At 42.8% G+C, this 15,310-nt stretch overlaps 1 protein-coding gene across 1 annotated transcript in view; it reads right to left on the bottom strand.

Moving 5' to 3' along the window:
• Positions 1 to 4,603: 4,603 nt before the first annotated feature.
• The window catches only part of LOC125340197 (28S ribosomal protein S35, mitochondrial-like), a 38,633-nt gene continuing 27,926 nt past the window's right edge, over positions 4,604 to 15,310 (bottom strand). Inside the window, 5 exon segments of the mRNA XM_048331643.1 lie at positions 4,604 to 4,875; positions 4,878 to 5,553; positions 5,555 to 5,794; positions 8,036 to 8,258; positions 15,188 to 15,288. Of these exon segments, the coding sequence (XP_048187600.1) occupies positions 4,811 to 4,875; positions 4,878 to 5,553; positions 5,555 to 5,794; positions 8,036 to 8,258; positions 15,188 to 15,288 (1,305 nt within the window). The 3' untranslated portion in view covers positions 4,604 to 4,810.

Here is a 15,310-nt window from a genome sequence, read left to right as displayed (position 1 = left end):
TAAAGGTGCTCATCAGAGATATTGATGATATCAAGGCTTGATCATTTTTTTTTCACTACGCAAATACATCGTTTTTTTTTCAAATAATGTATTTAGGCATGTTTTGAACTTACCCTGAGTTGGGTAATCCCATACTTCACAGATCCATCTTATTTTCATCTTTTAGGTTTTGATAAGGCTTTTCAACCACCTCACATAAATTGGAAACTATTTTCACATATCTTGTTGTCCTTTCATACAACTTGCCACAAATAGTCATTTTTAGGCTTGCTGTATTCATTGGTATCTCTTGATCCCCTAAAAATGCTGACCTCCTAAAGGCTGAGACTGTGTTAATCAAAATTATATTTCCTGGGTCTAGTACAGTAGAATCTCTGTTGTGATATCGTTAAAAAAAAAAAAAAGCACTCAAAAGAGAAGAAGGAAATACCCATCCTAGAAATACTCTATTTCAGCACACAGAAGTGTTACTGAGAATAAGATAAGTAGGACTTTAAGTACCTATTACACTTCAAACCTCAAATGTATTTAGTCATTCATCAAATACTATTTGAGCTGATTTCAGTAAAAACACAGATTTCTCCTAGTGGAAACATTGATAGCCTAATATAATAAGTTGTGGCTTTGTGTTTTTTTTTTTTTTAACTTCAAGGTGGCAAAAGAAAACAGCAAAGATCTGAAAATAACACCCACGGCAGCAAACTCACGTGTCCCCAGTTCAGACAATGGATTCCAGAAATGAATTCCAAGACTGCATTTCCTTCGTGCGCTCAGCCCCCACCGGGGGCAGCCAGAGGCTGAGGGGGGACTTCCCTAGTTACGAATCTGCCACCCTGAATCAGGGTGCTTGGCTTGATCTTGCTGCAGGTCCCCGAGGTGAAATGTTAGGCGGGCCTGACTTAAGTTCGAGCATTCTAACATAAACAACATCACACAGAAGAGGAATGATGCTAGTTGTTCTGAAAGGAAGATATAAATCCAAGTAGAATAACAGCAAAAAAAAAAAAATATCCTCTCCAAAGTGTCACCCCCCACCCCTCCCCAAACACACAAATAGCGCTGAGGCTTTAAGTGCTATTGTAATGAAGGCAGCTAAAAAACAGTCATAGTGGGAGTCAATATGAGCAAAGGAGGAGCAAAGGATATGATATGCACATATGGAAGTATATTAATTTGTACAACTAACATGTTAATTTTCCAAAAAAAAAACTCTTCAAGTGTCATAATTAACTTGTGTATTTGTTTTATTACGAAATAAGGCAGGGAAAGCGGAAAGCCTCTTTGATTCGTCAGACTTCCCTCTCAAGTCCTGCATAGAATTGTCTTCACTAGTGAATAGCAGCCTTAACACAGAAAAGGGCACTCACTTCCATATCCAGAAACACCAGGTATCTTCATGAAACAAAGGCCAACGGCCCTTCACTTCTTACTTCAGAGGACGAAAGCTGAAGATTTGAATGATAGCTTTCTGCTACCTCAGTTCTGAGAGCTCCTCCCTTCAATCTCTTAGCAGTGACCACTCAGCCCGTTCTAGAAAATCTTCCCTCAGAAATCATTAGGCCATGTGCTAGCATGACTAATCCTGTACAGTTATGTGTAAGAGTGAAAATTGGAAACATCTTCCCTTTTAAATACAGTAACAGATGCATAAAATAGGACATGGTTAGGAATGGCATTCAAGTCCTGTAAGCTGTAGATCTGTGCATATTCGTAGCATTTCATCAATCCTCAAAATTATATGGACTAGACATATTTATCATGAAATCTCTAGAATTTATACAAGTGTCTAAAGAAAAATGTGAATTTCCTCCCTCCCTTTCTTTCATGACAATTATGGTATAATTAATAAGTCAATGGTGCACAAATGTATATCATGTATGTATTTGTTATTATGGAAACAAAAATAGAGGAAGAATTTCTAGCCAATGGTAATAGAAGTACAGAACTGTGAAGCAATTATACATTTTGGTTCTATACATTTCTCTATTTAAAAAGGTACTAAACGAGGCCATAGTCCCTCCATTATAAACGTTTTGAAATATTTAAAATTATGCTAAATAACCATTAATAAATTATTGAACATTGTCAGCTATTTGCCCTTTGGAGTTAGGGCGATTTTTATCATCTTGAATTTTATTCTTAAAATACAATGAACCTTGCATGGTCTCTGCTGTTGGTGAATGAGACAGGAGCCAAGTAGCTCGGCCTCATCTGATGCTGCTCTGAGCAAGGGCTACATTAATTGGGCAGCCACAAAATGGTCCACAGAGTCCTGAAATAATTCAGCTTCTGGGGAAAAAGTCTGAAGTTCTTAGGACACTCAGAGCCACGCATCTTATTCTAAATTAAATAATATACCAACTTTTCTGTTGCCTTCCTCCTGTTACTCTTAAAATTGTCTTAACACAGAGTCAAACTTTACCTAGCTACTCAGGAGGCTGACATCTGAGGTTTGTGGTTCAAAGCCAGCCCAGACAGAAAGAATTTGAAATTTTGTCTCCAATTAACCACCAAAAAGCTGATCGTGGAGTTGAGGCTAAGTGGTATGGCATTAACCTTTAGCAAAAGAGCCCAAGGACAGCACCCACACCTGAGGCTTGCCATACACATACTCACACACACACACACACACACACGCACGCACGCACACACACGTATCTAGCTGGACAGTGTGTATATATACATATATATTAAAACTTTTAAACTCTATGCTTTTAGCATATGGATATGAAAATTAGCTTAATTTGATCAGTCCCTGAGATATATCTGAATAGAAACATTACACTGTTGTTTGTAATTATATATAATCATTATTTGTCAACTAAAGATAAAAGTTAAATAAGAATCTTGAAACAATAAACTATAATTGGGCTACTCACAGATTAGATTTGGAACAAAACATTGCTCTCTCTTCAGACCCAACCATGTTGCAAAACGCCAGCACCATCCTGTCTGTATGATGTCACTTTTAGTCATATTTATTTGTCTTTTTTTCCTCAAAAATAAATGCTTTGTTTTGCTTTGCTCCCCTTAATCTCTATGATAATCGCTGTGATAAGAACACATAAATCGGTAGCTGAAAAAAAAATGAATTCTCCTCAGATATGGCCCTTTATCAAACTCCCACTGTGCACAGCAAATTGGATATACCACGGGTCTGACTTGATTTGTGTCTTTCCTAGAAACGATCTGCCCAAATGCGCCACGGATTTAAATTCTATAGCCATGGCATGAGAATGTGGAAAATAGTTAAATAGCAAGAAAAGTAAAGTCCCGTTTGCCAAATGAAAAAGGGAAGAAGGAAAGTAAAAAAAGATAGGGGGGAAGGAGGGAGGGAGGGAGGGAGGGAGGGAGGGAGGGAGAACAATAAATAAGAGAGGAGGAGGGATGAAGTGTGCAAAGAGAATATATGAATAATGAAAAAAAGTATGTGCCATGTTTGAATAGAACCTTACTATAGCACACAGCATTCCCCACTTCTGCCATCCTTACTTGGAGCACCTGGGCAGCCGAGGGACACCTGGCCATTCTAATAAAGGAAGTCACCGACCCCGGTTGTCAAAAGGAGGGATGATTGTCAAGATTAGGCAGCTCTAGATGTTCTTAGGCTCAGTCTTGGCCATGACAGCAGGGTGCTTGATCAGTTCTTGAGTACTGTTCCTCGTAGTTCCCTCACTCTCCAGTTTTATAGGACTAACAGTAGAGACAAAGAGGACTGTGAAAATCCTTGCTGTTTGGGGATACCAGCCCTCGGATTCACAAAATGTATTCCAAGATCAGAGAACATCAAAATGGAAATGATTAGGAATACCCGAAATTGGCACAACTGGTGCAACATGATCAGGGAAAACTTGCCATCCTTGTTAATACTCCAATTAACTCCCAAAGTAAAGTCAGAATTAGAGCTGTGACTCAAGAGGCAGAGTGCTAGCCTTGAGCAAAATAGCTCAGTGACAGTGCCCAGACCCTGAGTTCAAGACCCAGGACTGGCACAATATATATTTGTCAACTACAATAGCAAAAGGCGTTGTCAAATTGTTGGAGAGCAGATTGTTAGGGGCAGTGAGTATTCAAGCACTGTGTTTCTAGAAAATAAAGATTCAGCCAAGGTAGACTTGATTTCTGACTCTTCCTCTTTCCTAAGCAACATTATCTCCTATCACCACTGCCTTAGAAGAATTATCATTGGAATCTAGGATTAGAACTGGAACATGGAAAACGCTAAAAAAAAACAACGTACCTTTCACCAGTTGTTTGGACAAAACGAAGGAATGACTTGAAAGCTGCGGACACGGTGTTAACGACAAACTGATTCGGTGGAGGGCAGGTAAAGTCTCAATGTTCTGTCAGCTGGTAAAAGCGATCTGAATTTAAAACACCCAACTCAAGAAGGGTTCTTCTGATTATTCTAATCATTCCAATGGAATAGAAAACTTTGAAATAACTGCCGTCACCGTACATAAACACAGAAGGGGTAACTTTATTTCATTTTTGTGCTAGTACTGGGGCTTGAACTCAGGGCCTAGGAGCAGTTCCTTAACTTTTTCACTCAGTACTAGCATCTACCACTTGACCCACAGCGCCACTTCTGACTTTTGCTAATTAGAAATGAAGATTCTAATGGATTTTTTCTTTCAGATCTCAGCCTCCTGAATAGGCAGGATTGTGTGTGAGCACCAGCACCTGGCTGGGTGGGATTAACTTCAGTGCTGACAAAAAAAAAAAATTGTGATTTTTCAATCTTTTCATTAGATACTGATTACCTGGGTCCTAAAATCTATAAATCAAAGTCTATTTTCTGCTTCACTCTTCATGTCAAATTTAATAGTTTCTTCACTGATTCTTTGTACTGGGAGAGGGTGGCCTCATTCTCCCGTCATTCTTCAGGCTCACAACACACTTCTGGTACTCTTTGCCTTCCTTGGCGCCCAGCAGCTCTTCCCTTGTTGCTTCCCCATCTTTCTCTGCAGCTCTAATTTGCCGCAGTGTCTCTAGGACATTTTTTTTTTCCGAGGAGCTATTATTCCATACATACTCATCTATGCCTGCTTCTGCCTTACTTTTTTCCCATTCCTCAGTTTTCCAAGACTCATGGTATAAAACCGTTAGCAGGTACATTGCATAATCATAATTCTGTCTCTTTAAAGGGCGCCTCTCTGTTTTGAGTATATCTGTGGTCTTGCAATATCGGTTTCCTACAAGTTTAATAAGTTTCTTCTTTGCATGATCATCTCTATTCAAACTGGAAAGTTTCACCCTTAATGTTACCACTCTGGCTTTGGGGTTCCGGATGGACGGTCCTGAGGACACATAATCAATGGTGTCAATCTCAATGGGAAAATGCTTCTCACATTTCTCATCCCTGTCTAGTGCAGCTGGCCACTCAGTGCAGAAATCTTTAAGAGCATCACAGTGCTTCTTGATTGCTACAGGAGTCAAATGAAGGAAGTTGGGGATCTTCAAGCGTTCTAGATTTCCCTCTTTTGCCAGTGGCACACCTTTTTTTTTTAATTTAGGATAACCCATTCGAATAGGAAGAGGCACCACAGAGGGGTTTGAATGGCGCTGCCACGGGGTAAACACTAGGCCAGCCCTGGTCAACTGCCATCTTCCTGGTCCTGGGAGGCAGGCAGGGCCTTTCTTCTCCTTTGCCTGTCACCCCTGGGTGTCTCTCTGGGTTGTACGCGCACGGTACCGCAGTAGAAGCAGCCGAGCTTCCCGGGCAGTGGGGAAGGGGCGCTGGGTCTTGGCCAGCCGCTGCAAGCGCAGGCACTGAGGGAAGGTGCTGGCATTTCTATGGCCACCAGCATTGATTCCAAGGTTAACGTATGATCCACATTAGATGCACATCTTTCTAGTCAACAATCAATCCCATCTGTAGAGGTGAATGCTTTTGCTAGATGGTTGTAAGTCTCCCTCCTCATCTCCCTCTCCCTCTTCTCCCTCTGCTTCTCTATCCCTCCTCCCCTCCTCCCTGCTTCCCCTTCCCGAATGTTTGGAGATGCCTGACAGAGGGAGCACCAGAATCCTCCTCTGAGCTGCTTCAAAAGTTCATGGGCATTTTCTAACCATGGAATTGGCATAGTGTATGTTAAAAGTATCTCAGAGAGATACTTAACGATTGCAAAATCTTTTCAGATAAATGGTCTCTTTAACCATAAGTCATTTCAATGGGAATATTATTTCAGTGGATTGGTATGTTTAACAATTTTCCCCTCTGTGATACGAATATTAAGAATGAATTTGAGTAAGAAATGTGTAATAACTTAAAATCTATTTTAGTCCATCTCAGAAACAATCATCTAAATTAAAAATATATTAAATGTTCAAAATAAACAAAGGACTGCATGGGACAAAATGCCTAAGAAATGAGCAAACCAACAGTTGTACTTTTGTAATTATAAACTTGCTAGAATAGCATTATTTGATAAATAAGCTACTTAAAGGAACAGAGGATAAAATGGTAGTTAACATTTACTGAGTGTTTTACTATATGCTAGGGACTAGAAAAATCACTTCATGTGTAGTGCCTCAGTTAAACATGACAACAGCTCCATTAAGTAGCCTTTTTATTGTTCTCATTTTCGGAGTGTTAAAACCATTTTAGAGGGGTATTCAGTAATAGACCTAACATCACACCATAAAACTAGGAACTAAAACCAGACTACCCTGGTACTCAATGTACTGCATAAAATTTTGTATGATACCAGTTTATGCCACAAAGGGGGAAGCACTGGTCTGGGAAAGTATTCCAGTCCAAAGATGTCTGTGTCTACTTCTCTCTCTCTTTTAAACTTTGCTTACAGTGTCTTGTTCCCCCAGTTCTCCTTTCCATGAACAGCACTTACTATGCAAAAGCCACAGCACCCAGTGTTTGGTTACTGACATGAGCAAGTCTTGGTTTCTGTCCTCTGATGAGTACACACTGATTGGAAGAACCAAATTAGCTGTGATTTTCTTGGCAGCGGCTCATGTCCATCATCGTAGCTACTCAAAGATTAGTAGGCTTGAGATTTGTGGCCAACGTGGGTAAAAAGTCCTTGAGATCCTATTTCAACCAATAAGAGCTAGGTATACTGGCTTGCATCTGTCATCCCGGCATAAATAAGAAGTGCAAATAGAAGGATAGCCATTCAGGCTGGCCAGAGCATATACCCAAGAGCCTTTGTGCAACACAGCTAATGCATCCAAAGGGCTGAGAGTGGGACTCAAGCGGTACAGTCCCTGCTTAGGAAGTGCAAGTCCCCGAGATCAGACCTCAGTGCCGGAAAAGAGAATTAACATTTGAACATTTGCTGAGTCTTGAGTCCCACTTCAGACCTGCTGGCCTGGAAACTGATGGTGATCTTCTGCCCCAGGTTTCTGCACAGTGCTTCTTGCTAACTCTGATGCAGCGAAGAGAAGGAACCACTGCTCCCGAACACAGTGAGCAGAGTGAGCTTTCTAACATCTGAGGGTCCTGACCACTGCCCTGAGTTTTGAAGAACAAAGAGAATTATCTAGAACAAGACCAAAGTCCTGAGCCAAGAAAGCAATGCTGCCAGTCTCCGAGACGTGAAGGGGCAAATACAACAGAAAATGACAAATGACCCGGTATAGCACAAGTAAAGAATTCCAGTATGGAGGGAGCAGACCCATCAGCTGCTCAAATAGGACAGAGTAGGTCGTGGAGTCTCGTCAGCCATCACGGGAAGACGGAAACTTTGCCTTGAAGGACTGAAATTGGAAATGAATGTCATAAGATTGCAGGGTAGAAGATCAAGTAAGAAATTATGACACCATGAGAAAACTACAAATGTGGGTATTAAAAACAAACAAAAAAAAAACAGTGGTGAGAGAGACAAAAACGGCATCATTTAAGCCGGACTTTGGTAAATTTATGTAAATTAATGGGAGGTGAGGCACTAAAAGATTGGGGAGATTTGCGGACACGCCCTCTTGGCTAATGAGTATTATCTCATACCATTCTGTGTTCTTTTGTCCCTCAGCCCAGGATTTCTTACTGACTGAATTCTGGGAAGCCACAAAGTCCTACCTCATACAGATCAACCCATGCAAAATATGAAGAATCGTTAAAGCCCCCTGGGGAGTAAATTATTCTCCTCTGAATATGAATGTGAGGCCTGGTTTTTAATGGTGTCTTGAATGGTCCCCTTGTGAGCATCCTTGTATAGGTTCTATCTCCTTCTCTGCCTTCTTCTTCATTCTCACACATAACTAGGACAGTAGGCTCCCCGGTGAAGTCCTTGCCGTAGCCCCTGACGTACGTGGGAACTCAGCACAGCTCATCAATGCTACGCTGAGCACGTGGTAAACATTCCACTTCATGCCAAATATCATGGTAGGGGCGAAAGACAAAGTGACAAACTCAACAGAGCTCGGGCTGTGATGGGCTTAGAATCTACCCCATGTGTGGCAAGCAATCTGAAGAGCACAGTATTAATAAATCCTCCCAGGGGCAGGTGGGAATGCTGTAGAAACGGAGAAAGGAAAACGGCCTTAGTGACAAAGTAGAAAGACAAGTTAATTGAAGGCATTGATGGAGCTTTGTCATGAACAAGCTTAATAGGCTAATACGATATGGTCTGCTGGGTCCGTCTATGATGGATCAGTGTGTAGACAGTCTTAGAAGTTATCAGGATGGAGGTGAAGATAAGAAATGATAAAACATAGTGGCAGGGGAATAGTATTGTAAGAATAATCTGGAAAAAAAAAAGCTATGGGGACAGCCCAGACACATCTGATACAGTTATTGGACCTGTATCTCTATTCTTCTGGGCCCTTGCAACGCCATCTCTCACAAAAAAAAAATTGTTTTGTGTAGCCAGCCATCAAGCTTTCTCTGTCTCTTGGCATTTTTTGTTTTCATTCACAAGATGTTACGAATAAGTCTTCAGGCAGAGGAGATATAGATTTGGGGCAAAATATACCTTCCTTATTCCTCAATTCACATGGTAGGAAATACTCTCTGAAATAAATCTGTTGCGACATGCAAAACAAGGAAAAGTAGATTGGCTTTCAGTTGGGTTCCAGATAAAAGGCATAAACAGTGCTGTTAAACATAAGCTACTTGTTACCACATTTTTCTCTTCATTGTACACGTGGAATAAGTGCACCCAAGCGTGACAACACGGGTTATGCAACAGCAGAGAAAAGCAAAAGAAGTTGTTCCTTGTCCCCGAATGTTTTGCAAGGCACATTCTCTTCCCTGTCAGGAAAGCCTTACATAATGAGGCGAAGCGCTGGTTTTTCTGCCCTCCTGGGCCTCTCACTGAGTGCATAGCTCAGTTTCTGGCAACAACGCACCGTGGGCCATTTCCCTGACAGCCACTTGCTTGACACTTAGCCTCACTCTATGACTTCCAAAAATCAGAAGCCAGACTGAATTTTCTGCTCTGTCCAGGCATTCACAACTAGAGTTCTGTCCTATAAGGCTTCCTTCACCAGGATAGGAGATCAAGGGGCAACCAAACACCCGGTGGGGACCAAAGGCTTCATTGGAAAATGAATCCCTACGAGTTGACATCAAGCCATGGTTCCGGCTCCTAGTTCTCAGCCACAGGAAGCGCCTGGAGAGCTTGCTGAAGGGTAGAATGTGATTCTGGGACTCTGAGGTGCAGTGTGGCCTGTATCAGCTCCCCAGAGCTGAGTGATCATCAAAAACCCAGCCTGTGGTCGGTGAACTGTCTCCTAGAATCTGCCTTGGAGGCAGCATTTCAACTCAGGAAGTCAGCAGACTCTACCAACTCAGGACAACTCCAAAATGACTGGACAGCCTTCACCAGCACATGTCTGGGGTGAGGTCTGAGAGGCCGCTTTCTGGACAAGGCTTCAGGTAGTGACACTTCCCGTACCAAACTTCCAGTTAGCAAGAATTTCAAGCCGGGGCTCCTGAGTACGCGGGTCCAGGAAGAACTTCTGATTCTCTCTCTTAAACAAGTCTATCACTAACACACTGTCATTAAGTTAACCTAACAAGGCTGGGCAGAAATGGCCTGAATTGGTCTGAACTTTTTCTAGTTTGGGTCTCTACACTCAGACTTTCCCATCTGCAAAGGGAGATGCGAAACCGATGGTTTCTTACTTCCTAGGAGCATCCTCGCCAGTAAGCAGAACAATATGGTTAGCCGGGTGCTGGTGGTTGGCACCTGTAATCCTGAGACCTGAGGATGGCACCGGGGAACGAATCCAAATCCAAGAGACTTATGTTTACAATTAACCAACACAAAGCCAGAGTCGTGGTTCAAACAGTAGTGTCAGGCTTGAGTGAAAAAGCCAAGTGAGAGCATCAGGCCCTGAGTTAAAGCCCCCAGTACCGGCACTAAGTAACTAACTAACTAAACAAAAACAAACAAAACGCTTAGAGCACAGGGAGTGAGTGGCACAGAGTAAACATCAATAGATACCAAGTGAATTTTTTTTCTTTACAAAATATAACCCTCAAAACTTCCAAAAGCAAATAAAATAAAAAGCCAACACTTGGTGAGAATGAGTATAAAAATATCATGGGTTGCCACTGTCTGCATTTGAGACCTTTTTATCCGGCACTTAACTCCATCTTTAAAACTCCTAACTCCACAATATTAGAATTCCAAGGTGGTTTTTCAGCTGATGGCAAAGGCAGGGGAGGGAGAAAAGGGAAAACTGAATTTGCATTCTATGTGTCATCGAACACACACAAGTTTTATTGTAAAGAAAGCAGTCTCTCTCTGCTCTCTCTTTCATGAAGATAAAAGTGGATCTCCTTGACGCAGAGACAACATTAGGCGTTTTCTATTCCGGAGCCCCGCACGTGCCTTTCAGCCCCACGCTCACAAGGGCTGATGGCTCGGATGGGTGGGGCTTCCTGGGCTTCCTGAGGAGCCATGTTTGCAGCTGTGTCAGCTATTTCCCCCCCAACCATCTGCATGTCCTAAGTGTGCCTTCCCTTCCCAGCCTAGGTACAGACACAGGCCACGGGTCCTTCCCTAATACCTGTGGACCTGCAGAGACAAGAGCGGGAAGACCTCCCAGCCCAACCTCACAGACAGGAGCCCTCTTCCTGCTCTCTATGCTGGATGGAAGAGTAGCAACGCGTGCATCCTGTCTTCTTATCAGTAGACAGGAAAGTGGAAGAAGAAACTTCAGTGGAAGAGACTTGTAGAAGCCCTCTTTTCACCTGCCTTTCTGAGATAGGCAGTAACGAAAAAGGTGATAGGCAAACAACCCAACCAGGTGATAGTCACACAAGCGAATAATAGTGCAAATGGACAGGTAATTTTTATTATTTCATCAGATATGTTATTTCTGTGACGGTAGCTCACAACACTTTTGGATGTGTTTATATCAGAAGGTGGAGACACTGGGCCATTAGCAGCAGGTGCCTGGTAGCTCAGATGCCTGGGGTGATCTGGGTTGTGTCAGACAACACTCAGGCAGGAAGATGGCAGCTCGCATCTGCTCCCCACTCGCGCTTGATGGGTGGATGCTTCTGTTAGGAATGGAGTTCATATATCCACAAATATCACCCCCTCTCCCCACCCGAAGCCCAAGAAAAGGTACGAAGTAAGGGACTCTTAAAAACGGGGGTAGTACAACCCACCCCAACATACTTTTTCACATGCATTTTTCTTTTCTTAAAAAAAAGTGTGTTGGGGCTGGGGATATAGCCTAGTGGCAAGAGTGCCTGCCTCGGATACATGAGGCCCTAGGTTCGATTCCCCAGCACCACATATACAGAAAACGGCCAGAAGGGGCGCTGTGGCTCAAGTGGCAGAGTGCTAGCCTTGAGCAAAAAGAAGCCAGGGACAGTGCTCAGGCCCTGAGTTCAAGGCCCAGGACTGGCCAAAAAAAGTGTGTGTGTGTGTGTGTCTGTGTGTCTGTGTCTGTGTATGTGTTAGTACTATGACTCGAACCCGGGTCCTAGGTCCAGATTTTTTAGCTTTTTCACTCCAGGTTGGCTTTCTACCACTTCAGTCATAGCTCCCCTTCCAGCTTTGGGCTGGTAACTTGAAGATAAGAACCTTCCAGACGTTCTTGCCCAGACTGGCTTCAAATCATGATTCCCCAGATGTTAGTCTCCTGTGTTCAAGCTTTAAAAAGAAGAGAAAGAAATGAAATTTTTTTTTTAATGAAATTGAAGAGGAGGGGAGGAGAGAGGAGGAGCGGAGGGGGAGGGGAGGGGAGGCGGGGGCTTCCGGGGCCTCCTGAGGGTCCCCCGTGGTTCTGGAAGTTCTGGGCATCCCCATCAGCACCCTTGGGAGGTCGCGCCTGGCCCCCAGTTCTGTAGAGCTCCCGCAGAGACGGAAAGGGAAGAGCTGGCCACGGCTGAAATGGGGGGCCAGAAAAGAACCAGGTGTCTAAAGAAGCAAGCAAGCAGGGGGCAGGAGGAGGGGGTGGGTGGGGTGGGCTGGGGTGGGGCAGGGAGCGTCCCTCTCATCAGGACAGCTACAGGCACAAGCCCCAGAAGCTGCTGTCATTGCCTGTCATGGCCCCGGCACGTGCCCTTCTGCCTCACTGCCTTCTCCTTGGGCGCGGGCCCTGAGTGTGGCAGTGAGTCTCAGGCTCCTGCAGAAGTTACAATGGAGATGAAACTGGGGAAGGGTGGGTCATTCATCCAAGAGACACTCGGCTGGGCTGAGAGGCCCCTCTGCCTCCATTGCTTTCCAACCAAGCAGAGTGGGGTTTTCCTGGAGGGGTGTGTGTGTGTGTGTGTGTGTGTGTGTGTGTGTGTGGTGCTTTTCTAATCTGTTCCATCTTTCTTTCTGGTCCTCCCCCCACCCCCAGAACAGCAGAAGGACTGGCACTGAGGTGGGTTCACTTTGGGTGTGCGTACACAAGCATGGGAAGATGGAAATGGAGGAGGACTCTGGAGAGCCCAAGGCGGTGCAGAAGGCACCAGAAGGACGGCCATTGGAGGGGCCTTCAAGCTCAGCTAGCACCGGGGCCCACTGAGCGCACTGCAAAGCCACCAGAGCCCTGGGTGAAGCAGACACCAGGGCCAGGGCGAGACTTCTCCCTGCGGTAGCGAAGGGAGGCGCTGCCCCCGGCTCCTCCATTAGCTGCCCTGGTGCTCATTTCACAAGAGCACCACCACCAAGTGGCCAAGCTAAGTGATGGCACCGTGCAGACTGGTAACTATCATCAGTCCTAGAAGCAAAGAAGCAAACCCCACAGGACTGACTGCTCAGGAGAGTCCTGTGGACCGTGGTCTCAACAGAGAAGACCGTGGAAGATTTTATAGATGGATTGCCCAGCCATGCATTCTTAGAGGACCCATTGGTTAAGCTGTGTACTTGTCACAAAGCCTCTTACTCAGAGACATCACTGGAATCTTCCCCTCCATGAGAAATTCAGGCGATGGGGGATCTCATATATCATGCCAAGTACACATCCGTATACAGAAAAGGAGTTTACAGCAAGCTGCGTGCAGGCCCCTATCCCTTTCCATTCGTGTTTACCATTTCCTTCATTAGTTATATTAAAAATGGTACCTCAATAAACATATTCTAATTATAAATTATGATTTAAATGGAAAGAGATATATTTAATCTGACTTAAATGGTACACAATGTATACATATATTAAGACATCCTTTTACCCCACTACTGTGCACAAACATTATGTTTCTGTGTTAGTTAAACGTAAATGACAACCCGGGTGCTAGTGGCTTATACCTGTAATCCTAGATACACAGGAAGCTGAGGTCTGGAGGATGGCAGTTCAAAGCCAGCCCAAGTTCACAAGATTCCCTCTCCAAATTAACCATGAAAAAGCTGGGATGAGGTCATGTTTCAAGTGGTGGAATGCCAACTATGAGGAAGCAAACAAATCAAGTGATTTCAAGACCCTGAGTTCGATCCCTGGAATAGTTAAAGGAAAACAAGTAACATGAAGGTGGGAGGGACAGAAGGAAGAAAGGGAGGAAGGAAGGAAAGAAGAAAGGAAGGAAGGAAGGGATGGAGGGAGGGAGGGAGGGAAAGAATTAGGGAGGGAGGAAAAGAAAAAGGAGGAGCGAAGGAGGAAAAAGAAGAGAAAAGAACAGCAGTTTCCACAAGATCCTTTTCTTTTATTTTCCAAAGTCCTTTGGATATCCACAAAAGAGCAAAGTTATTTTTACAATCAGAAAAATAACATGAAAATCAATATATACAGATGATGATATATCTTATTATACTGCTTCAAAATGTGAACTGCAAAATAACTGCAAAGCAATATATAATATGTTAAAACTAGCTATTCTGGGGTGATAATTATTCCCTTTTGTATTTTCCAAAAACTTTCATTTTACAAGGCTAAAAACATTTCACCTTTACGGTAGCAGAAATAAGTTGTTAATTGATGTTGAGGATGTCTTATGAAAGAATTCGAATTTGGACTTGGTTGCTTGAACTACTCTGTTGTTTTATATTGTCTTTCAAATTAAGTACTTAATATAACACTAGCCTTGGGTTGTGAATAGCTGTTCCAGAAAATAAAAGTCCCAGTGGTTGAATTAGGACATACTGAGTTCATAAAGTTAAACACATAAAACCCTTGTAAACCTCTAGGATATAACATGTATTACACACTTGTGCTGATGATGACATGTACTTCATTTCTGAAACTTACTAACTATGGAACTCAGTTTCCATTGAGGAGATGAAAGGAATACACTCTGGGAAAGATTCATGTCTAAGTTTAAGTAAAGGTATCACCATTCAAAGACATGCACATACAAATTCACATTTAATACAGTACAAGGTAAGCATTCAAAGACTTCATTTTGGAAGAGAATGCTCAAGAGATATATTGTCAAAAGTTTAATAACATATTCTATTCTTTAAAATTAAACGTTATCACCATCAAAATTGTGATAAATATAAGGAATAGTGCATGTGTTATGTAGAGCAATTTAACTATTCAACTTGTGTATATATATGTGTATATATATATATACATGTATGCATGTAAATATATGTATACATATTTCAAAAAATCCTGATTAGGATGAAAATACACACTTTCTAATCTATCAATTAAAATGTGTTTATTCATTTATTGAAAATACTCTTTCTGCACATTCTTTACAGTTTCTTCTCAGGAGTGTCCAATTATACTATCCATGACTTGGCTCCCAGACAATAATCTGCCTAGAGTACTGTACTATAGCTTTGTTATGCCGTCCATACCTGTACATTGCACTTTCCATTTTCCCATCAGCCGCTACCTCTGAACCATTTTCTTCTTCATGTTCAGAATGATTTCCTGGCCATCTTCATATTTCTGGCACTTTACAGGTGTGCAGTAAATATTTACCGACTGTATTTCCTGGACATAAGTCAAGAGGAAT

The sequence above is a fragment of the Perognathus longimembris genome, chromosome 22, assembly GCF_023159225.1.
Source record: "Perognathus longimembris pacificus isolate PPM17 chromosome 22, ASM2315922v1, whole genome shotgun sequence".
Lineage (NCBI taxonomy): Eukaryota > Metazoa > Chordata > Mammalia > Rodentia > Heteromyidae > Perognathus > Perognathus longimembris.
Note: the sequence above shows the minus strand (reverse complement) of the source record. Positions and strands in the feature narration are given on the sequence as shown.